This window comes from Sparus aurata, chromosome 24 (assembly GCF_900880675.1).
Source record: "Sparus aurata chromosome 24, fSpaAur1.1, whole genome shotgun sequence".
Taxonomy (NCBI): Eukaryota; Metazoa; Chordata; class Actinopteri; order Spariformes; family Sparidae; genus Sparus; species Sparus aurata.
The window spans coordinates 16,645,180-16,672,994 of NC_044210.1; the positions used below are offsets into that span (position 1 = coordinate 16,645,180).

General features: G+C 42.5%; 1 protein-coding gene and 2 long non-coding RNA genes across 3 annotated transcripts in view; 2 read left to right on the top strand and 1 right to left on the bottom strand.

Annotated features, from left to right (window-relative positions):
* Window positions 1–18,357, top strand: part of LOC115576511 (NLR family CARD domain-containing protein 3-like) — a gene marked incomplete at both ends in the record, with an annotated part of 105,287 nt that extends 86,930 nt beyond the window's left edge. The window contains one exon of the mRNA XM_030409048.1: window positions 17,819–18,357. Coding sequence (XP_030264908.1) covers window positions 17,819–18,357 — 539 coding nt within the window. The remainder of the gene's footprint in view (window positions 1–17,818) is intronic.
* LOC115577251 (uncharacterized) lies at window positions 7,500–8,232 on the bottom strand. The gene is made up of 2 exons (XR_003983057.1): window positions 7,832–8,232; window positions 7,500–7,726 (listed from the first exon to the last, which is right to left on the bottom strand). It is a non-coding gene; the product is annotated as an uncharacterized LOC115577251 (long non-coding RNA).
* Window positions 18,358–23,132: 4,775 nt separating the features above from the next.
* Window positions 23,133–25,349, top strand: LOC115577249 (uncharacterized). The gene is made up of 6 exons (XR_003983055.1): window positions 23,133–23,260; window positions 23,369–23,989; window positions 24,270–24,472; window positions 24,676–24,794; window positions 24,950–25,071; window positions 25,185–25,349. It is a non-coding gene; the product is annotated as an uncharacterized LOC115577249 (long non-coding RNA).
* Window positions 25,350–27,815: the final 2,466 nt, after the last annotated feature.

Sequence of the window (27,815 nt, forward strand, 5' to 3'; positions counted from 1 at the left end):
TCGGTTCACCAGAACCCGCACGCCGTGTTGAGAACACTCTGTCGATGGCATTCATTGACCAGCTCAGCAACTCCATCGTGGATTGATCGATTGGTTGATGGGTTAAGAACTTAGTTGGACAATATTAGACGAATCTCAATCGAATGACTGTTGTGTGCCGATTTACAGGGTTGAGTCCTTCACAGCTCAGAAGAACTTGTGATAACTCACAATAGTGTCACAGTGTTCGTACCTAAGTTATCTCACATTGTTGATACACATTATAACAACATCCTGCCATGTACAACTGGCATTGGCCTTGGACCATACAATTTTCTCAGGTTCACCTTATTGTTTGGGTACAGAATGGTATTTGTTATGCTCACATGCCGTCTCAACACAGTGTCTGCCCAGTGTCTGTAGATTCGTGCCTCTGACCTTTATCAACCCTCCTGTATTGATCTGTACTGATCAACTATTGAATGTACATACTTTTTTTTGAAGCCACTTAGTGTTGCTGATTTTTTGATATCTTCTTCTAGCACATTCCATTGTTTAACACCTTTGACCGATAAAGAAAAGGATTTTAACGTAGTTCGTACTTTACTTTGCCTGAAAATCATGTTCCCTCTGAGATTGTGTCTCTCTTCTCTGTCTAGGAAGAGTATTTGCAAATTATGAGGGAGGCTTTTGTTAGCAGCTTTGTACATCATTTGTAGTGTGCGATAGTTTATTAAGTCATATAGTTTAAGTATTCTTGATTCAATAAATAACTGATTTGTGTGTGCCCTATAGTTAGCATAATGTAAGATTCTCAGAGCTCTTTTTTGGAGTATTAACAAAGGCTGTGTGGAGCCTTTATATGTGTGTCCCCATACCTCTGCACATTATTGCAGGTGTGGAGAGACGAGTGCACAGTACAACAGATGAAGTGCTTTTTGATTTAATATTTTTTGTGCTTTCCAGAGTATGGACACACTCCTGGCCAACTTCCTTTTTAGCTGTCTTATGTGTGGCTTCCAACTTAACAAGTCGTCGATGATTACTCCCAGTACTTTGTTCTCATGTACCCTTTCAATATTCACTCCGTTTACTTGAATGTTAGTACTGTTGTTGCAGCCTTTTTTCCCATATAGCATGTATTTTGTTTTTTCAAGATTTAATGATAATTTATTTATATTAAACCACACATGAAGTTTGGCCATTTCGTGATTTACTGTTTCCACAAGTTGGTTCAGGTTAGTCCCAGAACAGAAAATATTTGTATCATCTGCAAATAATATTAATTTCAGAATATTTGACACTTTGCATATATCATTTATATATAGTATAAACAGCTTTGGACCCAGGACTGACCCCTGTGGGACCCCACAGACTATGTCCAAGCTACTCGATGTGTTATCACCCATTTTGACATATTGGGATCTCTTGTGTAGATAGCTCTTGACCCACTGCAGTGCTACACCTCTGATGCCATATCTCTCCAGTTTAGCTATTAAGATATCATGATTAACGGTGTCAAATGCTTTTTTCAGGTCTATGAAAATGCCTATGGAATGTTGTTTTTGGTCAATAGCGTCAGTAATGATTTCCACAGACTCAGTTAGAGCAAAGGCAGTCGAGTGGTTCCTTCTGAATCCATATTGGCTGTCATATAGCAATTTGTGTTTGTTGATGAAGTTATCTAGCCTATTGTTGAATAGCTTCTCTAGGATTTTCGACAATTGTGGCAGTATTGAGATTGGTCTGTAGTTAGTAAACTCGTGTGTGTCACCATTCTTAAACAGTGGCACAACTTTGGCAACTTTCATTTTATTGGGAAATATCCCAGTTTGAAATGACAGATTAAAAATGTATGTTAGTGGTGAAATAATTCCGTCTAATACTTTCTTAATTAGTCTCATGTCGAAGTCATCAACATCAGTGGAAGTTTTTGTTACGCATTCGTTGACCAGATGTCTAATCTCTGTGTCCTTCACTGGTGTGAGAAACATTGAGCTGGGAGTTCTGTCTCCATCCTTATCAAAGTGGTCCCAGTGTAGGGGTGAGTCAGGAATGTCCTTGGCTAGCTCTGGCCTGATGTTTACAAAGAATTGATTGAATCTGTTTGTTATGACTTCCGGATTTTCTTCCTGCATGTTGTCATACTTGAAGTAGTGAGGATAGTTAGGCTTTGTGCTTTTATTATTAGTCACATTGTTTAGAATATTCCATAATTTTTTAGTATTCTTCATATTTTCTGCTAGTAGATTGCTGTAATATTCTTTCTTGCATTCCTTTAGGATGCTGTTTAGCTTGTTTTTATACCTTTTATATCTCACTTCAGACTGGGCCGTCCTTGATTTTAGGAACTGTCTATACAGAGTGTTTTTCTTCCTGCAGGCGTTTATCAATGTTTTTGTGAGCCATGGTTTCTGCTCCTTATTCTGGTTAGGGTGTTTCTTTTTCACAGGACAGTGTCTGTCATACAGTGTTTTAAATTTTTGCAAAAAGGAATCATATGCATCATTCACATCTGTTTCATTATAAACATTATTCCAGTTTTGCCTCACTAGTTCATTTTTCAGTATATTCATTCCTTCTTCAGTTCTGACCCTTATGTATGTGTTTTTGTTAGGTGTCTGTCTCACAGTGTATTTATAGTCATAGATAGCAAAGATTGGTAAGTGGTCACTTATATCATTTATCAGGAGTCCACTTACTATGTCATTAACGTTAGTAAAAATATTATCAATTAGAGTAGTGCAGTGTGTCGTGATCCTGCTTGGGCGTGTGATGAGAGGTTGTAAGCCCATTGTATACATCAAATTAATGAACTCTTCAATTACCGTGTTTTGTTTCGGATTGAGCAAGTCAATATTTATATCACCACAGATAAAAACTCTCTTATGACTTGTTTCAGAGAATATTTCTCCCAGACATTCATTGAAGTCCTCTATTTTTGAGTCTGGTGCTCTGTAGACACAGCTTACAACTATATTTTTACCTTTAGTTACACAGATTTCAATTGTCACACATTCCAGTAAGTGATCCACAGCTTTAGACATGTTTTGTACTGTCTCATACTTGATATTATTGTCAATGAATAGTGCCACTCCTCCTCCACCTTTGTTTCTCCTGTTAACACATACAAGATTATATCCATCCAGGAAAAAGTCTGTGCCTTTGTCTTCATTAATCCATGTTTCCGACACTGCAATGATGGTGAAAGGGGTTTTGAAGTGATTTAGGTATGCCTTGATTTGGTCGAAGTTGGTATATAGACTCCTGCTGTTAAAGTGAATTAGAGACAGTTTCCCGTCCATCTCAGCGCTGTCTCTGTATTGAACTTCAGTATAATACTTGCAATTCCCAGTCATGTTGAAACAGAAGTGATTATCCGGGTCAATTCCTTCGTTCGGGTCAGATAAGGTATGATTCACATGTTGATTTGTAATGAACTCCACACTTTCTAGCTCAGCAATCCTATCAGATATTCCCATCATACTTTCAGTCCGTGTAAGAACCGTTGAACTTTGCTGTGCTGTAGTTATGGAGTGTACGTGAGCCATACCTTAGTCATAGTATTTCTCCAGCTCATCCTTGCTCCTGATCTGGATTATTTTGACTTCTTCAGCTGATGTTCCATTTGTTTTGATGTAGATTCTGCAGTTGGCCGTCCAGGTATGTTGTATCTTACCATCCTTTTTCAGTTGGCGAGCTGTTCTGGCGATGTCTGCATTCTTTCTGGTGAGATTCTCATTAATGTAGACATTCGAGCCTTTGAGCTTCTTGCCCTGCTTCAGCAGTGCAGTCTTGTATTTTCTGTTGATGAATTTCAGGATGACAGCTCGAGTTGCTAACTCTTTCCTTCCTCGAGGTAAGAGGTAACATACTTCCACGTTGCCGAAATTCACGTCGATGCCTTTACCATTCAGGAACTCAGACACCTGCTTCTCCACAGATTTTATCTCAGATTCACCGGGCTCACGGGCTGAATTCCCAGCTCCGGCTGCCGCTGCGTAGGTTGGAGGCTTGATCTTCAGGCCAGTCACAATCACATCATTGAGCTTTCCCTGTTGTCCAGCTTTAGTGCTGATTATTGAAAACTACGATAATGAATATGATAAATATTAAACCCTTAAACACAGATGTGCACTTAATTATCAGGACCCTCAGCTGATCTGCGATGTGTGTTGTTTTGTGTGTCTGCAGGCTGTCAGGCTGTCTGATCACAGAGGAAGGCTGTACTTCTCTGGCCTCAGCTCTGGACTCCAACCCCTCCCATCTGAGAGAGCTGGACCTGAGCTACAATCATCCAGGAGACTCAGGACTGAAGCAGCTTTCTGCTCGACTGGAGGATCCAGGCTGGAGACTGTACACTCTCGGGTATGTAGAGTCCTGCTGCAGCCACAGACAGTCAGTAGCTCCATTCACACTGCACACTGCCAATTCTCCACCTCTGTGTGAATTTCTCAGAGGCGGCGAGGGGTGAAATGTAGCTCTGGCGCTGATCCGCCTCTGGAGGTAGTATCAGGGGCACTTTATTGACAAACTGAATCAGTGTGAATGAATAAGCCAGCTGTGCATATCGAGGGCGTGTCGGTTTGACAGTCTGATAACAACACACGTCCTTCACTCAACTAAGTAAAGAGAAATGTCCCACAAACCAAAGTTACAGGACCAAACAAAAGCTGAGGAAGAAAATACAGCAGATCCACGTGACTTCAGTGAATTTTCCCCCAGAAAACAGCCTCCGTCCCTGTTAGTGAGTCAGACAGTGTTGAGTTTACTGATGGAAATTATTTACTTATGTAATTGAGATCCTGACCCACCAAACATCCTTGAAAGTGACAAAGTTACGTTTTTAGCTCTAAATCACTACACATTATAACAGCATCCATATGATTATAAACTATTCGTGGGTTTATATTGACAGAATGAAAACGGGGAAACACCTTAAACACACACTGACGTCATCATCATGATGTGTAGGTCACGCCTCTATAGGAGCCGCAGCGTCGGCTTTCTGTGTGAATTACACTTCAGTTTGTAATCGAGGCGGAGCTGCTTCACTCTGTGTGAGCGACCAACGGCAGAGAATTGGTGAACCGCTGCTGCGTTTGGGTAGTTATCATTATAACAGCCTGCAGGGGCAGGAAAGTTTCAGTGTTTTGCACCACCAGCTAAATCAAATGACAGAAGAAGACATTCAGTCAGTGCGTTTACATGCACAGCTTAGTCAGATTACAGCCGTAGTTCGACTATGCGGCTCAATCGGACAACTGCAATTATCCGAGTGTACATGCCGGTGAGAAAATTGAGTTACTGCCGAAAGCATGTCATACGCCGGTACGCTAGGTGGCGCTGTGCCCATTTCAGCTAGTGTTAACGGGGCCACCTCCGGCTGACCTCTTTACATCACCAGCTGCCTCGGCATTCAAGAAAGATGGCGTACGAAGAGCGAGACGAAGCTACATCTTTGTACACTTCATATATGGTGTACATGATAATTACACAAACTAGATGCATAATGGCGCTCTTTCTTGCTGTGATTTCGGAGGAAAGACGCCACCGCCGCCGCCGTCTACTTCCGGCTCACGGCCCCGGGGAAAAATCTCGCGCCTGCGCAGAATGCAAAATCCGATCCGATCCGCTGGAAACGTATACATGCAGGAGTTAGTGCGACTATCAGTCGAATAATCTACGTGGTGTAATTCGACTATGAGAAATCCGATCCGGTCCGATTTTAGTCAGACTAACGTAGTAATTCGGTTTTCTTGAGTGATCAATCATCTGCTCCATTGATTAACATGATATGTGACCTGTGCAGAGCTGCAGCTCTCTACAGTAGTTGGTGGACTTCTGGTTTAATGCTGTTGTAATTTACTTCAGCCTGGCTCGTAGCTGCTGACTCAGTTTCACTCTCAGCTGTTCTGGAGTCTGTTAAAGTGCAGCTGGTTGTTTTGCTGCTTCAAAATAAAAGCTTTCAAATAACTACATAATGCAGGACCTTCATTTTGAAAGATTTATAGGTAGTGTTAAATGCAGGAAGATCGCGTGACAGCGTTGCATGAATGGACTTTTAATTCATCTTTTGTGGCAGCAAACAACACATGGTTTCAGTCACTAACTGAGTCTATCCACACACTTTATGTCCGACTACAGTAATAACAGCAGCACTTTACTGTGACTGCAGCAACGTGCTCGTAGCTCTGTCACATACCAGAGAGACTCACTCCCTACCAACACAACACAGAGTAGTGTTTGTTGTCACAAGTTATAGAGCTGCAACTAACAACTATTTTCATAAACCATTAATCACATCAAATCACAAAAGCAGATGTTTCTTTTTTTACATGTCCAGCATTTTATTAAAAGAATAAAACATTGCTCTTACATTTTCCTCTTTAGTCTTGTTCAGTTCACTTTCAAACAACTTACAAATTGTAAAAGCAACATAAATGTATTAGAGGTGATGAAATGTCTCCATTATAAGATGCATCACGATGCAGAGACGGAGCATCATCAAGAGTCTGCAGCTCATGTTTGTTGATTGTTTGGCCCCAGTGTTGTATCTTAAAGCTGCCATGTGAAAACTAGATTATTGCAGACAAACGTGAAAGACGCTGCAGATGGATACAGGTTTGATTGAAAAGATGCAGCTTTTATTTTGTAGACTGCTGTAGTCTAATTATTGGAAGGACTTTCAGAATAAAATATCATTGAGGATTAAGGCCCGACCGATAAAGGATTTTTAAGGCTGATACCGATACAAATATTTGGTGATTTAAAAATCTGATATTATATATATATATAAGATATCGACCGATGTATATACATGTACATTTAAAAAAATTAATCCAGAAACGTGTCACAAAACATAAACAGATTTCTGTAACATTAGTTATTTGTAGTCACTTATGAGTCCTCACTGAAATAATATGATAATGCAGTTCAAAATAAACTTGTTTGTTTTATTGTCACAACAGAACAGAGGACCATCAAAATATATTATAGGGTTTGTGGCATTGTAGAGCAGGGTGCACACACTGATTTAACTTGTGAGCTACTTTCAAAATGACCAGGTCGAAATGATCTACCTACATAAAAAATACTAAACATCTCTTTATTTATACATACACTGAGTATACTTTATATAACACCATGCATAACTGATATTGAGAGAGTAATGTAACCCTTGGTGCTGCACATAAATATTGACAGCAGTAATGCACATAGGTGACAAACAGCCGTCAATACTGCACAGTTTACACACCAGGAGCTGCTGCTGGTTTTCTCCTGAAAGTTTTTGAATGACTGAAAAATGTCCTCTCCCCACATGTGTTCTTTCATGAGCAGTAATGTTAACAGCTCTTCTTTTACAGTCATATCTGTAAACATCATCCCAATAAAAATGCACATCTGGGCTGTATCGCTGGTGTCTGTAGACACAGGCGGTGAATAACCCGAGGTTTGTTACCCTTTACCATTTACAATAACTTAAACAAAATATATTAATCCATTAAACATTGTTTTTACTGTCTTACTGAGTAAAGCTTTAAGCTTCTTGGGGTCCAGAGGCTGCGTCTCTCTGCAGATGGACCGACCTTGTTGACCCCTCCCGTCAGGTTGGACTTCAGTAGGACATCAGTGCTGAACAGGCCCAGCAGAAGGGTGCGGGCCTTTCCTTTCACTGTGGGTTGAGCTTTTGCAGTCTCCCAACAATGAGCAGACACTCCGGTGGAGTCTCATTCCCTAGTTGCACCTAATTAATTGTAAGAAGGAAAGAAACACAGGAATAAAAACAAAGAAAATCACCAGTGACAGAATGTTTTATGTTTTTAATTGATCATTTCAAAACTGTACTTACTGATGTTGGTTTGGGAGATGTGGGTTAAGGAGGTGGTGATTGTAGAGCAACACTGGCCTCATATTCACTTTCACCTTCATAGCCTGAGCTCTCTGTGACCTTATCTGAAATGAGGGTCTTCACAGCTGCAAAGAGTGATGGAATTTCTGGAAAATATGGCCCACCGAATTTACCACAACAGGACTCCAAACAAGTTGTAAACACATAACATGTAAACAAAAATAAACAAAATACACCTGCGCTCATTTGTGGTGTCTCAAAGTGTAACAAAATGTGTGAGGGGTTCTGAAGTAGCTAGCTAGCAAACAGCCGTTAGTCACTTGAGTCCTGCCTTGTTAGCTAACGCTAACGTTAGCCAGCTAGCTACAAGTTCGAATGAAGAAGGACTCATGTGACTCATGTTCGCTAGCCAGCTAACATTAGCGGCCGTTAGCGCGCTAGCTAACGGTCGCTATCGATAGCTAGCGCGCTAACAGCCGTTAGTCACGCTAGTCCTGCTTCATTTGAACTGTTAGTAGGGTTGCCAACTCCCTGAAAAATAAATAAGGGACACCCCCCCCCCCCCCGGACGGCTTGGTAACTTTATCTTTTTGGCCCTTTTTGTGAATTTAGTTTGATGCAGGTTTTTGAGTGATACGAATACATAGAAAAAATTACTATTCAACAATTATTTTTTTGTGATAATAAAAGATATTTTCAGCAGAAATCTCTCCTGCTTAACTTTCCAGAATAAAATAAATATTTATTTATTTAACAGAACTGTCCTGCTTAACTGAAAACAGTATAAAATAACAGAAAACAATAGAAAGTTGTTACTTTCTTACTGATACATAGTTCATGTGTAGTATATCAACTGCCTGTGCAGTACAAATTATGCACATCACATCTATCTATGGACAGTTTGAACCGACATATGTAAGGTTGTATGTATGTATGTATAGTATAGTGTGTATTCTTTATCGATCATTCATCTATGTATTACCTTGTATTATTTATCTATTTTATGTATTCATCCATCAATTGTATGTGTTTATTACACTAAAGATGTTTTTTTTTGGCCACAAAATACTAACATTTATTGGACTTAAAAAACACTCTTATTTCTTATACATACTGTGATGTGAATGTGCTGTGGGACACAATCGGTGATGTAATGAGCATTACCCGCCCATCAATGGAATTGAGTACAGGTGTGTGTGTGGGTGATTGCGGCGGGAGGAGGATTGGAAGGAGACAAAAGACTGAGCAGATGGGGCATGAGGAGAGCATTTTTACCGCTGCGGCTCGGCACTCTTTGGGAGGGAGGGTGTCGTTCGCAGTTATTTAGGACTGCCGGCGACGAAGACAGGTAGAGCAGGGGGTTAGATGTTCCTGTGTTAGGAGGGGAGGTTTGTTGCCTCCTTTAGAAAGTCAGGGCCGGGACTGTAGAAGAGTGCAGTAGCCGCCACTGCTCCTCGTACTTCCTGCTGCCGTGCGTGCCACCGACGCCCGGCCGAACTCTGTCTGTGCCGTCCAGCGAAGCCGCTCCCCGGGGAGTTGGACGGCATCACAAGCTCAGACCCCGGGGGAGGGTCTCGTCGAGCGGGCGAGTTAAGTTTGACTTTAATATTGATGATTAATGTATTTCTGTATATGTGTGTCCATATAGGCCTATCGTGTAATTTGTGTAGTACGGAGGGGGAGGTTACAGGTGGGAGAGTTACTCTAAGTCGTAAGCGGGACATTCATATGGTTTCACTTTAAACGGTGTGAGTGGATTGCTGTGATTTCTCAGGTTGCTGTGGTTGATAAATTGCAGTGCCTCCTGCGTCGAGGGTGTAACGTGCCGTGGTTTGAAATGGTGTGTCTTAAGCTAGAATCTAGCCCTGTGTGTAGTGGTTCTCAACTTGTGTGAAGCGTGTATTGACCGTCCTGTGATGACTGGTGCCTCTAATTAGTTGTAGCCCTCCTTACCTCTATGAATTGGTTTTTACATGTTTAACTTGTGATAATTTAATAAAGACTGTCTATTTTGCTATATCGTTGTGATTATTTAAAGGCTCTGACACTAGCAGTATTTTCTGCTGAAGGACAAAACCCACATTTATTACACTGGTGGCAGCGGTGGGATAATTGAAAATGTCAGAGTCTGAAAATAATTCACTTCAGCCTGTAGAGGCAAGTACAAGTGGGTCAAATAACTCTCCATCACCTAGTAGTCAGGCTATAACCCCACGGCCAATCTTTATGCCTGAAACTTTTACTGGTGTGGGACGAGATTGGCCTGATTGGGCTGAACAGTTTGAAATAGCAGCTGATGTAAATAATTGGAATGAACCACTGAGATTAAAATTCATGGGCCTTCTTTTGTCAGGCCGAGCTCGTGAGGTATATAGTGGATTATCTGCAACAGCTAAAGCCAATTATGTCTTGCTAAAAGATGCAATGGGTAGATGTTTAGACCCGTGTGATAGCGATGACTGGAATAGGGCTAGTTTCTCTTCTCGAAGGAGGCTACATAACGAGTCAATCAGAGAATTTGGCATTGCACTCCGACGACTGGTTACTAAAGCTTATCCCACAGCAGATCCTAACACACAAGATTTGTTGGCTAAAGACCATTTTATTGCAAATGTTGGAAATGGGGATTTGCGTGTCAGCCTTCGCAGTGCTAAACCAACATCCCTAGAGGATGCCATTAACCTTGCTGCAGAGCTTGAGCTTATTAGAGGTTTGGAGAGCAGTTGTTTAGCTCCTGATGCCAAGGTACGTGGAGTTGTTGAGAAGCTCGCCAGAGATGAGCGGATGGACACACTGCTAGGGGTTGTAGAGGGCTTACGGCAGGAAGTTAAAACCCTGCAAACAACTGTACAGGCGTTGGCCAGCCCAATTAAATCTGTCCCTATACCCACAGTGTCAGCTCCATTCTCTCATTCAGTTAAAGCTTCCATTCTCCCGTCTAAACGCGATGCTGAGAGAGGTGGAGGATGCTGGGAGTGTGGGTGTAATCGTCATATACGACGTGATTGCCCTTATTTGCAGGGAAACTAGAGGGGGCGTGCATAGAGGGCCACACGCTCTCCCCCCCTTCTGCATCCATCGTGGCCCCTGATAACTTAAAGGGTGGTTCTGGCTATCTTAGAGCTAAAATAGGTGGGTTTGACTGTCATGTACTTGTGGACACTGGAGCCTCACGCTCTGTTATTCCTAAACAATTGTGGCTTTCAGTTACCAAAGGGGGGTGTGATTTGATAGACTATGATGGCAGAGCTACAGCAGCTAATGGGGGGGGAATGCAGATTTTGGGGTGCTGGCAGACTATATGCCAGCTTGATTCCCTTGCGCTTGTAGCTGAGTTCTTGGTCTCTGACATCCCCTCTGAAGAGGTTTTGTTGGGCTTTGATTTTCTATCAAAGTATGGTGCTGTGGTTGACCTGGGGAAGAAACATTGCCAGATAATGGGCAAGCAGTTTCCCTTGGTTGATCTTAACCCATCATTAGAGCCCCAGACAGTTGTCGTCCAGTCTGATACTGTGGTGCCCCCACGTAGTGAAGCCATCATTTGGGCTCAGGTTCAAAATAGGTGGGGAGATTATGCAGAGGGGATGCTGGAACCCTCCAACTCTATCTCCAAACACTGTGACATTTTGGTAGCTCGAGTGGTTTGTAGAGTTCAGCAGGGCACACTGCCTGTGCGAGTAATTAATGTGACTAATGATGGTTTAATGCTAAAGAGTGGTATGAAAGTAGGCACATTGTTTACTGACATCGAAGTGAGGGACGAGATGGAAGAGCGGTGTGGGGACAGTGACAGAGGAACAAGTTTACAGCCTTGGACAGTTGAGACACTTATGAGTCAGTTTGGGGATGGAGGAGAAAAGTTTTTCCCCAGAGGAGTTGAAAGCAGTTAGACAGTTACTGCATGAGAACATCACTGTGTTTAGTCAGGGGGAGACTGACTTAGGCAGGACTCACCTGACCCCACATGAAATTGACACCGGGGATGCTAGGCCAATTAAGATGCACCCCCGAAGGGTCCCTCTCCACCTACAGCAAGAGGTGACAGAGAACTTGAAGCAAATGCTCGCCGGTGGGGTTATTCGTCCTTCTTGTAGTCCATGGGCAGCTCCGGTCGTGCTTGTAAAAAAGAAGGGCGGTGGTCTCCGGTTTTGTGTCGACTATAGGAAACTCAACGAGGTCACTAGAAAGGATGCATACCCTCTTCCTAGAATCGACGATGCGCTGGATAGCCTTAGCCATGCTTGCTGGTTTTCCACTCTTGATTTAGCAAGCGGGTATTGGCAGGTGGAAGTGGACCCAAAAGATCGCCATAAGACTGCTTTTACCACACGCCAGGGGCTATTTGAGTTTAATGTCTTGAGTTTCGGCCTTTGTAATGCACCCAGTACCTTTCAGAGGTTAATGGATTTAATACTTGCAGATCTGCAGTGGACCACCTGCTTAGTTTATTTGGATGACATAATTGTTTTTGGTCGCACTTTTCATGAACATCTGATGCGCCTGGGTGGTGTGCTTGGAAAACTTCAGCAGGCCAACCTTAAGGTTAAACTATCTAAGTGTGATTTGTTTTCTACACAAGTCCATTACCTTGGGCATGTCATCTCTGCTGCGGGGGTGATGCCAGATCCAGCTAAGGTGGAGGCAGTCAGAGAGTGGCCTGTCCCGACCAACCAGACTGAGGTCCAGAGCTTTATAGGCCTAGCCTCATATTATAGACGTTTTGTAAGGGGTTTTGCAGATATTGCTCGCCCTTTGCATCAGCTGGCAGAGAAGGGGAGACGTTTTCGATGGAGTGAGGACTGTCAAAGTGCTTTTGATCAACTCAAGGCTAGCTTAATCATTGCTCCTGTGCTAGCTTATCCAGACCCCAGCAAGCCATTTATTTTGGACACTGATGCAAGTGACGTGGGGATTGGGGCAGTGTTGTCTCAGGAAGAGGGAGGACTGGAGCGAGTTGTTGCGTATGCTAGTAGGGCTCTTACAAAGCAAGAACGCAAATATGCTACTACAAAAAAAGAGCTCTTGGGTATGGTTGCATTCACAAAACACTTTAGACACTATTTGTTAGGTAAAGAATTTGTTTTGCGCACTGACCATAATTCCCTGCGGTGGCTGCATAATTTTCAGGGTTTGGAGGGGCAGTTGGCTCGCTGGGTGGAACAGCTTGCCAATATCCAATACAAGATCGTCCATCGTCCAGGCAAGCTACACAGCAATGCCGATGCCCTCTCCAGGCTGCCAGCTTTTCTTGAAAACAAGCAGCAGGCCGGTCAGGGAACGATGGGCAAGGCTACCTCAAACGTATTTGCAGTACAAGAAGTTTTGCCTCCTATAGTGTCCAGGGAGGAAGCGGGGATGGATGAGTTGTTTGAGGCACAGATGGCTGATGTTTTGCTGCGGCGAATAATTAATTGTAAAAACCAGGCTGGTAGTTTGATGCCAGATGATCCTGACCTGCAGAAATTTGCCCCGGTTTGGAACCAGCTTCAGGTGCAGCAGGCTAGGCTGGTGAGGATTCCTCCTGCCCATTCTGATGCTGCATCACAGGTGCAGGTGGTGTTGCCTCAGTCAATGGTCCCTAAAGTTTTGCAACAGTTGCACAGTGTTTCTACTGGGGGCCATTTGGGGGTGCAAAAATTGCAGGGAAAGGTTAAAGACCGTTTCTACTGGCCAGGGTGGTTTGGAGATGTTAAGGCATGGGTTAAAGAATGTGTAGATTGTGCTTCCCGTAAGACTCAGGGGAGACAGCCATGTGCACCTTTGCAACTGTCAGTTACATCTCGGCCTTTTGAACGTGTGGCACTTGATATTCTTGGCCCTCTCCCTGAGACCCCAGAAAAAAATAAGTACATTCTGGTTGTTGGTGACTATTTTTCTAAGTGGACAGAGGCTTTTCCACTGCCTAATCAGGAAGCGCATACTATTGCTAAAGTCTTGACTGAGGAATGGGTGTGTCGATTCGGGGCACCACGCAGTATTCACTCCGACCAAGGTCGCAACTTTGAGTCGGCTCTGTTTAAAGAGTTATGTAGGCTTTTGCATATGCATAAATCTCGGACAACCCCTTACCACCCCCAGTCAGATGGGCTAATTGAGCGTTTTAATCGTACTCTTTTGTCTATGCTGTCTCTTTTTGTTGAGGATAATCAGTTGAACTGGGACACGCTTTTGCCTTATGTCATGTTAGCCTATCGCAGCAGTGTTCATGCAAGCACCTCCTTCACCCCATATAGGGTATTGTTTGGACAAGAAATTGTTCTGCCTGTTGACATTATGTTAAACGTAGGCAACCAGGAGTCATTTGCCTCAGTGGACAATTATGTGTCTAGGCTGAGGGACACTTTGTCTACTGTAATAGAGGCAGTCAAAAGGCACCAGGCCAAGGCTTCAGAACAACAGAAAATGTATTATGATTTTCGGGCTAATTTCCAATATTACTCTGAGGGGGAACTGGTCTGGGTTCAGAATAAGGCTAGGAAGCGTGGGGTGTGTCCAAAACTGCAGAGGCGGTATAAAGGTCCGTTTAGAGTTGTGGATAGGGTGACGGATGTGCTCTATAGGCTAATGTTAGTGGAGGGAGGCCAAGAGAGTGTTGTTCACTTTAATTGACTTAAACCCTTTACGTCTCCTTTGCCAGTGCCATCAAATCCGACATCAACATCCAGAGGAAGAGAACAGAGGAATCAGTTGACTCCATCTAGCCGACGTCAGCGCTCTGGGGTCCAGTTAGGTGCTAATTGGGTCCACCATCGTTATCCCCGTCATGATGCCCCAGCAGAAGTGACGACACCAGCAGCAGAAGTGACGACACCAGTGGTAGGTCGGACTGACCGGAGTCCTGCCTTGGTGGATGTTGTAGGAACACAGAGGGCCCAATCGGGAGACCCATCAGCCACTGAATCAACCCCTCCTTCGGGTGTGACTGTATCCTGTCCAGAGCAGGCACGCCAATTCCCGGGTGTGTCCTCAGTTGAGGAGGGACGTCCATCACGTCAGCGTAGACCACCCGTTTGGTCACGAGATTATCGTATGCCATCATAGTGACTCGAGGACGAGTCCCCTTTTGTCAAGAGGGGGGAAAGTGTGATGTGAATGTGCTGTGGGACACAATCGGTGACGTAATGAGCATTACCCGCCCATCAATGGAATTGAGTACAGGTGTGTGTGTGGGTGATTGCGGCGGGAGGAGGATTGGAAGGAGACAAAAGACTGAGCAGATGGGGCATGAGGAGAGCATTTTACCGCTGCGGCTCGGCACTCTTTGGGAGGGAGGGTGTCGTTCGCAGTTATTTAGGACTGCCGGCGACGAGGACAGGTAGAGCAGGGGGTTAGATGTTCCTGTGTTAGGAGGGGAGGTTTGTTGCCTCCTTTAGAAAGTTAGGGCCGGGACTGTAGAAGAGTGCAGTAGCTGCCACTGCTCCTCGTACTTCCTGCTGCCGTGCGTGCCACCGACGCCCGGCCAAACTCTGTCTGTGCCGTCCAGCGAAGCCGCTCCCCGGGGAGTTGGACGGCATCACAAGCTCAGACCCCGGGGGAGGGTCTCGTCGAGCGGGCGAGTTAAGTTTGACTTTAATATTGACGATTAATGTATTTTTGTATATGTGTGTCCGTATAGGCCTATCGTGTAATTTGTGTAGTACGGAGGGGGAGGTTACAGGTGGGAGAGTTACTCTAAGTCGTAAGCGGGACATTCATATGGTTTCACTTTAAACGGTGTGAGTGGATTGCTGTGATTTCTCAGGTTGCTGTGGTTGATAAATTGCAGTGCCTCCTGCGTCGAGGGTGTAACGTGCCGTGGTTTGAAATGGTGTGTCTTAAGCTAGAATCTAGCCCTGTGTGTAGTGGTTCTCAACTTGTGTGAAGCGTGTATTGACCGTCCTGTGATGACTGGTGCCTCTAATTAGTTGTAGCCCTCTTTACCTCTATGAATTGGTTTTTACATGTTTAACTTGTGATAATTTAATAAAGACTATCTATTTTGCTATATCGTTGTGATTATTTAAAGGCTCTGACACTAGCAGTATTTTCTGCTGAAGGACAAAACCCACATTTATTACAATACCATATCTGCCCCTGGTGTTGCCTGGTGGGCAACAAACCAGTCAAGGGTCCACCTGGTTGTCCCTCATGTGTAGACCACTAGATGCATGCTGTTTCACGTCAAACAGTTCACCATGGGCTACAGAAAACGTGTGCCAGCAGACATTATCTACACTTTTTCCAGCCACATTTTCTTTTTCTCATTCGAGTATGTATTTTTGCAGCCTTTTCTTTTTTTATCGGGGGAGTACCGTTACTGCTCGTGGTTGAAGGCGTATCGTCTGCAGTGTCCTGTGAACCTGTGTCGTTGTGAGCCATGCTGGATTGTTTTGCCACTTACCTCAGTCTCTTGTCTTCCGGTATCTTCTTGCAAGCAACAGTACCTCGACCAATGAGAAGAGCCGGATTCTGCATTGTTCTTCTCGTGTGTGAGTGTGCTGTCGGCTCATTGGTCACAGAGCAGGAGAGGGCTGGCAGTAAGATTACCGTAAATATTCGTATAAAACGCCCTGTCATTCATTGATTACATTGACATTTTAAAGACCATTTTGATTCTCACGGAAATACGGGACAAAGTGCGTCCCTTTTAAGCTCAATACGGGACGCGTAACTTTGTTTCTAAATACGGGACGATTCCGTTTTTCAAGGGACGGTTGGCAACCCTGACTGATGTTCGCCAGCTAACGTTAGCGGCCGTTAGCGCGCTAGCTAAGGGTTGCTAACGATAGCTAGCTGGCTAAACGCGGATAACATAGCTAATATTAGCGGCCGTTAGCTCGCGCGCTAACGGCCGCTAATGTTAGCAAACAGCCGTTAGTCACGCTAGTCCTGCTTCATTTGAACTTTTAGCTAGCTAGCTAACGTTAGCTAACAGTTCTGGAGACATGTGAACCACAGACAGACAGAAAGAAAGACAGATTCCTGGCTTCATAGTCAGATGTTCCTCTGGTCACATCTGGACACATGATGTTCACCACAGCAGATTTCAGACTAAGAGACATTTTCTGTCATTGTTTCTGCTTTTAATGGCATCAAACATGACATGAAGTTCTCCTCACAGTAACTATTACTGCTGTAATATACATCAGATATCAATCCAGCACCAAACTATAGTAACATGAACATGTCAACACATGAAACCATGAAACTGTTTCTATCACAAACAGGTTCAGTGACACTTGTGAGGTTCTGGAGGGAAACAGTCTGGGAGTCTCTGTCACTTGGTTTTGTGGCAGAGGTCGGGAACCAACGTCCAATGTTTTCTGATTGATTTATTACGTATAAATTGTATTTGTTTCTTTGCACAGTAAAACAAAGCAGCAGAAACACAGCAAGAACAAAAAGCAGACTGTGCAGCTGAGATTCAGAAAAGCCCTCCAAGCTTCAAACAGGAATCGGACCTCAAAAGTTCTGACGTCCAAATCCAAAAGTCCTATAATATAGAAACATAAACACAAGTTGACATTGGATCAAACAGCAAGCGTAAGGTCGCCCACAGGAAACAGCAACAACATCCAATAAAATAAAGATGAAGTGATAAATCCAACAGGAGGTTTGTGTGTGTTCTCAGATGTTGTGGTCCTCTTTCACACACACCAACATCCTGTGGCTCACTCTCAGTGTGTGAGGAGAGTGGCAGAGGTGAAGAGGTTCAGGGAGAACAGGGAGAAGCAGCCTGATGGACAGATTGTGTTTCTGTATATGAGAGTCATGTCATGTCCATGTTTGCATGCTGAAAGAGGATGTGCTGCTCTGACCCCCCTCCTCCTTTCAGGGTGGAGCCTGCTGGAGTCCGATGGTTGACACCAGGTCCGTTGAGATGTGAGTGTCTTTTTACTGTCATTCATCAAAACACTGTGACATCACTCATTCACATCTGTGATGTCATCATCACACTGATGACACATTAATAACTGCAGCTGTGTTGTGTCTTTTTCTCTTCATCAGATTCCTGTGAGCTCACAGTCGACACAAACACAGTCAGCAGAAACATCAAACTGTCTGACAACAACAGGAAGATGACACTTGTGGAGGAGGAGGATCAGTCATATCCTGATCATCCAGAGAGGTTTGAGTCCATGTATCCTCAGCTGCTGTGTAGAACTGGTCTGACTGGTCGCTGTTACTGGGAGGTCGAGTGGAGAGGAAATGTTTCTATATCAGTGAGTTACAGAAGAATCAGAAGGAAAGGAGACAGTAAAGACTGTTGGTTTGGATGGAATGATCAGTCCTGGCGTCTGAGGTGCTCTGATGATGGTCGTTACTCTCTCTGGCACAATAACAGAAGAACACACATCTCCTCCTCCTCCTCCTCCTCCTCCTCCTCCTCTGGTAGAGTAGCAGTGTATGTGGACTGTCCTGCTGGCACTCTGTCCTTCTACAGAGTCTCCTCTGACTCACTGATCCACCTCCACACCTTCAACACCACATTCACTGAACCTCTTTATCCTGGATTTGGGTTCTGGTTCAGTTTTGGTTCCTCAGTGAGTCTGTGTGGTGTTTAGTGTGCAGAGTCTCCTCCTGTCACAGAAACATTGTCAGTGCTGAACAGTTGAGTCTGTACAGGATCACAGTCACATCAATCTTTCAGCTTCTTGGAATAAATTCATCAGTCAACTTTGTACAAAATGATTCAAACTGATTGAAAAGATTCTTCATTTACATTTTAAACTTCTTCCATTAAATTGTGTAAATTGCGTTGACTTGTACTTTCTGTCATGTGTTGTTTTGAATTCTGGCTCTTGTTCCAATAAAATCCACAACTATTAGTGAAATGTAAGAAACAGAAAACATTGACTCGTCTGCAGCTTTAATTGTAAAGAATCATTGTGAACAAAGTTGTGAATGGACAGTAAAATATGATCAAATGTACTCGACACTCCACCTGAAACACTCTGACTTGTTTCATGTGTTTCTAATGATGAAACTAAAAGTTTGATGGTGTTGGTTAACACATGTAATTCTGTCCGTAGTGACGTGATAAACTGCACAACATCTGTTCATTTCTGTCTGATTATTATATGAGAAGAAAACACATTTTAATGACAATCATTGTGTTTCTCTCAGTGTTTTGTGGCTGTTGAAGTCCGGCTGTATTTTCAGGACGTTTGTTGGATTTGAATCTCGTCCGTGAAACTAAACAGCTGTGAGAAAAGTCTTTCTCTGACCCGGTTGGCTGAAGATGTTTGGAAGTCTGAGAGCCGGATGAAATACTGAAACACTTTCAGAGATCACAAACTACACTGTCCTGATGACGTTTTTAAACAAGCGCTGAAGAGATTTGAGCTCATGTTTGATGCTTCTGAACGTTGATGTTCAGAGCAAAGAGTCCAAAACTTGTACAAATTGTTCCTTTTTGTTTCAATCTGACTGTTTGTGAAACGATCAGCTGACGAGTTTATAATCAGACTGAAAGATGTCGCACAGCATCACTGAAATGTTTCTCCTCTGATAAAGTAGCTCAATATAAGAACATCAAATATTTACAATATTAATGAGGTAATAAGACAATTTTTTTCCAACAGAACACTGTTTGAAGCTAGAGAGGTGGCAGGGTCCGCCACATATAAACACAGTGAAACAGTATAAAGTTTATTTAGTTTGTTGATCAGCTGATGAAGATCTTTGTCTGCTCGTTGTTATTTCTTCAACTAAACTACAGACTGCTCCTTTAAACTCTCTTTCCTGGCATCAGAAATCGAGTGAAGAACAAAAACTTTTACTTGATTTTAGAAAATATCTGAAACAAGTATTATTCTGTCTGATTGCAGCACAGCGAGCACAACTTAAACTCCTCTTTTTATTTCATTATTCTGACTTGTTTCAGGATAAAAGACGTTTCTTAAAAACAGATTTTTAATATTCTTAAAGCTTAAACATGTTTTCTTTTAGATAAGGAACAAATAAATAAAAGCAAAACAGAATGAGTGTAAAAGTTTGCTGAGACATGAATTGATGATGAAATGAAAGCAGGTGGCAGCACAGAATCAGTGGGACTCAGAGATCTTCTGTCCTGACGACTCTCATCAATCTGTATGTGACTCATTTGTTTAACACTCACATTCAATCATTCATTTTCTCTTCATTTCTTTTCTTAAACGCTTTAAGTTCTCACCAAATATGTTCAATGCTTCAACATGTGTGTGAATCAATAAGTCATGTAGTGATTATGGGTCGTTCCAACCAGCCAACTCACCCACAATCCAGAACTTTTTCCGCTTCTCCAGAACACTTCATGTAGAAACTTAAATGAACTGAATGTGATCGTGCAGCTGAACTCCAAATACTTTTTAACTTGTGGATTTTTCAACTTTGACTCTCTAAACTCAATTTCAGGATTTTGGTGAAATTTGAGACAAAACAACTATTTGGATTTTACAAGTTGTCATGAATTGAACAAAAGTTTCAACACAAATGTCTTTAAAAAGAATGTGTGACATGAGCTGGCAGGTCCTGGGTCAGTCGGTGTGGAGCGACCCGTATCTACAGAACATCTAAATATCTTATTTTACTCTGTCGTTTACTGATGTTCTGAAAATAACACGTGTCATACTTTCCATACGACTTCAGTTTTTATATTTCAACACTTTCACCTGAAAAACATTCAGGATGTAAAATCAAACGTCTCTGAAGCTTTATTCAACAAGATGTGTGTCACTCACATCTTGATGTTTCTGGTTGTTTTATGTGTTTTTATAATGATGAGAAGAAAAAACAAACAAACCTGTGATCGTGTTCATAAACTCATCTGATGGTTTCCATGGTGACATAATAAACAGATGGATGTAAAAACAGGTTGTTTATCAGGATGTTTTATTACAGAAACTGAATATTAACAGCTGATTAGAATACAACCAAACGAGTCTGTATTATCATGTATATATTCATTAGAATGTCTCATTTTGCTGATGTGGTGTTTTTCTACTGTTAACTTCATGTTATTGTTTTAAGTGTTTTTGTTTGATCACTTTTACTTTGAAAATACTCAGGATGGAAGAATGAAAGAGGTGGAAACCTTTTAGAAACAGGTGAGCATCATCAAAGATTGTATAGTCTGAGGGTCTTAGCAGGAAGTAGACGGAGCCGGAATGATCTCCTCTGTCAGTAGAAACACCTGGTTTCACCTTTTAGAAACAGGTGAGCATCATCAAAGATCGTCTAGACTCTAGATGATCTTTGATGATGCTCACCTGTTTCTAAAAGGTTTCCATCTTTTCCCAGAGATGATAAAGAGCTCTGTGAGGACCTGTTGTCTGTAACACCACTGAGACACATCGAGAGGAGAGGACATATATGCAGCAATAAAGGAGATGTTGAGACAGAGAGGTGTCGATCTGAACCAGGTGGTCTCATCACCACAGATGGAGCCCCTGCCATGGTGGGAAGAGAGAAGACGACCCTGATCTCAGAGCTCACCACCGTCTCATCCATCACACTGTTCTGTGTGCTGAAGTCATGAACAAGAGCAGCTCAAGAGTCAGACAGCAACACAGATTTCACTGTTTCTGCAAGATGAGCACAACATGGAGACGGTTGCTGTGTCGGCTGACATCACATCACACCTTCATGAGCTCAAGTTAAAGCTGCAGGACCGGAAACATTCAGTGGTTCATTGGATGAAAGCTGCTGGATGTTTCCACAGGAAGCTGCACATTTTCACAGCAGATGTTGAAGGAGAGTAAACACACTTCCCAAAGTGTGTGTTGAAATAAAGGCCTTAAATTAATTCACCTGGGACAACTTTTATTTCTGGTAAAATATCTGGTTGATGACTGTACAAGTGTTGAACATTGAATGTGGGGAAGACTGTAAGACACAAGCTGGACTTTGTGAGGTTCAGACCTTTTACTGGGAGGAAATTTTATTAACTTTAAAAGCTTTGATTGATTGATTGAATCAATGAATTGAGGCATTGGAACTGGATTTGTTCAAAGAGAATCAAACTCCCCCACAGAAATGGTACATTCTGGGGGCGGGGCCACTGCAGTGCACCTGATCAGCCACCTGTAGCCTATAAAGCTGAGCTGCTGCCACACAGACGGTCTTTTGTTCCTCAGTGTGACATTCGTAGTGATGTGTCTTCTGTGTCGAGTAGTCCAGGAAGATATTTGTGAAGCGCGTATCGAGGCTTGTTCGAAGCCTCGCGAGCCGGCCGTACCACGTGACTGATTCAGGAACTGTTTCGTGGTTTTGGCGTTCAATTCTAAATTTAAGGGGCAACGAAATGCAATGGAGGTCCCCCGTTACCTCACATTTTGTGTAGTTTCTGTTTTTTCTTTGCGATCTATTCAGGTGTCATTTGACTTTACGATGGAACCTGCAAGAAAGAAAAGATTTTCCCTGTCTGGGAACAATTTGAGCTGATCTCCCATAATAATGTATACACATAGTAATTACTAGTGTAATATAAATGTGGCAACACAGCATATCCCTTGTTCTGATTTCTTTCTTATGTCTGGTATTTTAAAAGGTGAAGTGTCTGTGTTCCAAAGAACTTGGATACAACAACACCTCCTCTATGCTGAGGCATTATGGGGCCTTACATGGGAACAAGGAGACCAACCAAGGTGGACCAAACTCAGGTAAGCCATTTTAGGATGCAATGATAAGACAGCATACAAACATACAACTACAGCATTAATTAATATTTTAATTGTGACTAATTAATGACATCTGTAATTGAATACTGCATTTGTTTTGTCATCAGGAGGGAAGACTGATGTGGATGAGGCATGGTCACCATGGTTACTGAGGATTCCCAGCCCTTCACTAATGTGGAGGACAAATGTTTCAGAAAGCTTGTGAAGGCTTTGAACTCTACCCATGTTCTCCCCACAAGGCAGGTGCTTATGTGAGCACATGAAGCATTTTTCCTCATTTCCTAATATTTGCCATTCCAAGAATGTTCTCTTTTCTTTAGACTTTGAAAGCTGTGGTGGAGGACAGATATAAGGAATCCAAGGACAAAGCCAAAGTCCTTGTGTCCCAGGCATCTGCACTCAGCCTGACTTCAGATATGTGGACCTCAGTTAATACTGATGCGTATCTGGCTGTGATTTGCTATTTTGTAGATGCAAGCACCTCATTACAATCTGTTGTTTTGGGGGTGCTGCATTTCCCTGAGGCCCACACTGTCGAGGATCTGGCTAGGATGAAAGCAGCACTTTTGTCAGAGTGGAGAATCACCCACAAAGTCACCTGTCTCGTGACTGATGGTGCAGCAAATAGGGTGCTTGTGCCAAGGAGCTCCGTTTGCATCACACAATTTGTGTGGCACATATGTTAAATCTATTGATTAAAAAGGCTCTTGGACAAAACACTGTGCTGTCTGACATCAGGGTAAAAGCGAGAAAGATGGTGGGCTATTTCAGGAGCAGCACCACTGCAAAGGTGAGTTCCTTTATTTCATTGCAATATTCTAAATCACTCTGTTTTGTTTAAGTTGCTGCTGCAGTAGTGACACTTGAATTAAACACTTTTTGTTGGCAAATTTTATAGGAGAGGCTGACAAAGGTTCAGGAGCAAATGGGACGGCCTTCTCTAAAGCTCATTCAAGAGGTGGAAACACGTTGGAACACATATGCTCCAGCTCGTTCACAAACTAAGGGAACCTGTAGGAGCGGCTCTGGCAGGTCTACGTATGGACATTGTCCCACTGACAACAGAACAGCACGACATCATTGCAGAATCTCTGAAAGTGCTGTCCCGCTTCAACGATGCCACAGTGGAGCTGTCAGAGAAGAGGGTGTCGGGATCAAAAGTAATTCTCGTCATCAAATTGTGTTATTGTAGGCCTATTTAGTCACTTACAGCCTGTTTCTCTATTCTCGGTAGCAAACTGTGGCATCGGTTGGACGCCACAGTTGTGCAGAAGAGGAACACAAACGTCACAGCTGATGCAACAGAGGTCCAAAAATACCTTCAACCATCATTCTATCAGAAAAACAGACATTATGACTATATTATGTTTATTGGCATTATCATTTAAACACAGTTCAAGTCAAAGCTTCTTGCACCAAAGCTGTGAAGCTTCGGCCCAAGTGTGAACCAACTGGATGGAAAGCTTCAATGCTTCATGAAGCTTCATCTCGCCATCACTAGGCGTGCGTACCTGCTCAGGTGAATGATGTCATGACTTGGTGTTGGTGACGTGATGCTACTTTAGGTTTGGACACATTCTGGGAGCTGCTGTTGGGTTCTGGATCACATGTGTTGGGCTGTTGGTCCACTGGGTCTCTATTTAATGATCACTATGGTTGACTGTCACTTCTGATGCACTTATGGTGTTGCTGAAGAGCACTTTGGTGAAATCAAAGGAGAATTTACAATTATGGATTTTCGTTTGTAAAGTCACCAGTCTGAGTTTGTTACTAATTATTTCTGTTTGTTTCTTTTATAGGAGACCACTCCTACTGAACTGTGTCCAAATCATCACGCTCAATCTTCAATAAAATAACTGAACAGAATCTGAAATCCTGAACTTCTGATTCTAGTAGATCATCTATGGTGGTTAGTTTATCTGCACCGGCAACAGTTTTTCAGGAGAGCTGAAGTCAGCCGATCCTCCGTCACAACATTTGAGTCAACACAACAGGCTGAGGGGTAAATGAATTCAGAACCGGCTGACAGACGATCCAGTCTGATTTAAATGGACTTTTAATGTTTCCACAATAACAACTTCCATGTTCAGGAGGATTAATGTACAGACGGACGGCAGCAGTCCAGGGACAATTCTAATAGAAATGTAGAAACGGGTGACAGAGGAGCACAACAGTTCAGGGAGTTGCTCCTCTTTGTCCTCACAGAACCTCAGATGAGCTGATTTCTTCTTCTGGTCCTGTGTGCTGGTGAACCTCTGGTCCAGCAGCTTCTTGCTGTAGTAGATCTGCCAGGCGTGCAGCTGCACAGCGATAACCATCAGCAGGTACGTGGGACACCAGGCTCAGCTGGCTGACTGTCACCTGAGAATGAAAAGACAACAGTCACAACAAGTAGAAAATAAACAGTTTGAAGGTTTGTGTCAGTTTCTACATCCTGTAGTGTTTCTGTCTGATTCTGTCTACATTTGATTTGTTTCAGACGTTCAGCAGAAACAAAGCCCTGCACGATGAAGAGAGGGGCGGACCCCGGGACCAGAACTTTAAAACCAGCTGCCGTCCAGCTGACGAGGCCTGAAGGACTCGCTGGTGAAAAGGTAGCAGGTGAGAACAGATGAGGCGTTTGTAAACCGTCCTGTAATGAGGAACTAAGTTTGTTATCTGTCAGATTCTTGTTGCTAACAGGAAACTTTAACTTTTGTTTCTTCTTCTTCCAGGTGCGTCAGATCCTGAGAGGGAACTCACCGTTATGTCTTTTACACCAAATAACTTCCATACACATTAAAACAAAATCAACATTTAAACATGCTTGCAAAATGTAGAATATGTCTAGAAGATAACACAGCAGCCTTTCACAATAAAATGTAGTTCAGCTGTTTGAACCCCTCGTCTTCTACATGAACTGACCAAGATGAAGAAAAGTCTGTTTTCTTTGTTCACTTTCAACATGTCAACTATTAATGCATTTCCAAGTATAATACATTGTTATACTTGAAAATGCATTAATAGATACTTTAAAATCATTGTAACAAAGAAAAGGGGAAGAGATTTTATAATTATTTGTTCATTCCTGTGATAAATTCCTGTGTCTAAGGTTTAAATGTTCTTTTTTTTTAACATCATAGACGAAAGACCCCAAACTTTATTTCATTTTGTTTTTTTAATGAAAGTTTTAAGCAGCTGCTTCATCTTCATGATCATTTTGGTATGATGAGTCTGTAAATCCACTTAGAAATGCTTTTAAAAGAAGTTCATGTGCAGAACTTGCCTCAGAAACTTCACATTTTTAAGTTTCCATCAGTATGAAAGTAATCTGGTGACAGTAGCGTGTATATCCACAGGCACACTGCAAACAGGAAGTTCTGATAACTAATTCAGCAAAGTTTAATTGAGCTCCAGAGATGTTCTGTGGACTACGACACTTCACCTGATTCTCCATCAGCACGGAGCTGAAGAGATAAGGAATGAATTCCTATTGTTATTTATTTATTTCGGGCATGTCAGTTCATAAACATCAAATTTCATCATTGTTCAAATAATACAATACACATGGCCGAAAGGGAAAAGCGGGAGAAGCCAAAGCTTATCAAGTCCCGCCCCCCATAAATACAATAAAAACATATTGTCAGTTGAATTTACCCTTTAATATCCAACAGCAGCTCTGGGTAGATACAGATGAGGTTCATTTCAAACACACAAAGAATAAGATCATGAACAAAAAGGAGAAATTAAAGCTTTTAACCCTCCTGATGATAATTCCTGGAGCACTTTCTGAATCAAATCACACATAAAAAGAAAATGTAAACAAGTAAGTTTGTATGTTTCTGTGTCTTGTGGTGCTTCTCCTCTGCTCTGCTGCCCTTTAGCTCCCTCTTGTGGTGAATCTCGTGTCCTGCGCTCTCAGTCTGACAGCTCTGACTCTTCATCCAGCCCTGAACTGATCTTATAACAAAGCTTCTTTATATGTAACATGACTAAGAAGTAGCTCATATTACAGTAGTTACTGTTTAATGTAGGCTGGTGGAAACTGACACGTTTTACAAAGAAATAAACATCCTAATGTTTTGCATTTTAAAGCCGAATTTACAAGAAGGCACCAATGATTAAGGATTTGTCGTAGCTGTTTCACAAAGTCTATAAAGTTTCTCCTCACTCAACAACTCTTATAAACAGACGATTTGTTAAGAGAGTCTGGTTATATTGTATTTATAATCCTTGCCGAATTAACAAGTAGGTCCAGATAGTTAGGAATATGTGGAGAAAGCATTTTAAAACATGTGTTAAATTTTTTTAATTGAATTCTGCTTCCATCTCGTGCTTCTTTGCTGCCATGTAAAAAGGTGGAAACCAGGTGAGCATCATCACAGATTTTATAGTCTGAGGGTTTTCTGTTCCAGTGTGATAAAAACACATTTGTTTTTTATCACAGCAGCTAAATCACACAGACAAATATATTCAAGGATATTCATTGAAAATGTGCCGTATTTAATAATGAATCGTGTCCACATCAGCTGTGAAAACACTCTGACCAACACATTCTACTCTTGATTGGAACTTCAATACCCAGAAAGCCTCTGTTGCGACGTCACTAACAGTTTGAACATGTGAACCCCCAGACTCCCTGATGAAATCTCTCCATTTAGTGAGTTTTTGAGTTGGGAGACACTTTATAAACGCCCAGAAACGCTGTTTGTGACTGATTCTTCATTATTTGAGCCTTATTGTAAATTCGGCATGTGTTAGCTCGTTGTGGGTCGTGCTGCAGCCCCCTCTGTCTAACAGGAAGACTCCCAGTCAGTCACACGCCTCTCTGGCTGTTTCCTCCTCACAGGTTAGTTTCACTTTCTCTGACAGGTGTGCTGCGCACCTGTATTGGCCATCTGAACCTCCAGCTGAAGGTAATGTAATGAATCTGACATGTTCGACTCGCTAACACAAGCTCTACTTTTCATTGTTACACCGGAAACAGCACAAAAAGTGAAGCTCGTTCGTTTATTTCTCGACGAACTCGTTTAAGTTTAAACTCGGGACGACGGCGGAGAAACAACTGCCGATAAGAATATCCGCCATTTTGTGCCGATACCTGCTTACTTACTGAAACACAGCCAACACAGACTGACGACAGTTTAACTACCTTGGTTAAGCATCTTTGAGTATTTAGAGTTTCACTGTAGAAGCTTAACTTCTTCTCATTATTCATATTATTACTCCGCGGTGTGTTACGTCATGTGACCTCAGACCTCAGCTACGTCACACAGGTGAAGCACACTCGCAACCATAAAGTAAACAAGTGTAATGTTCGTGACATAGGTCTATATTATATATTATATTATATTGTATTGTTGAGC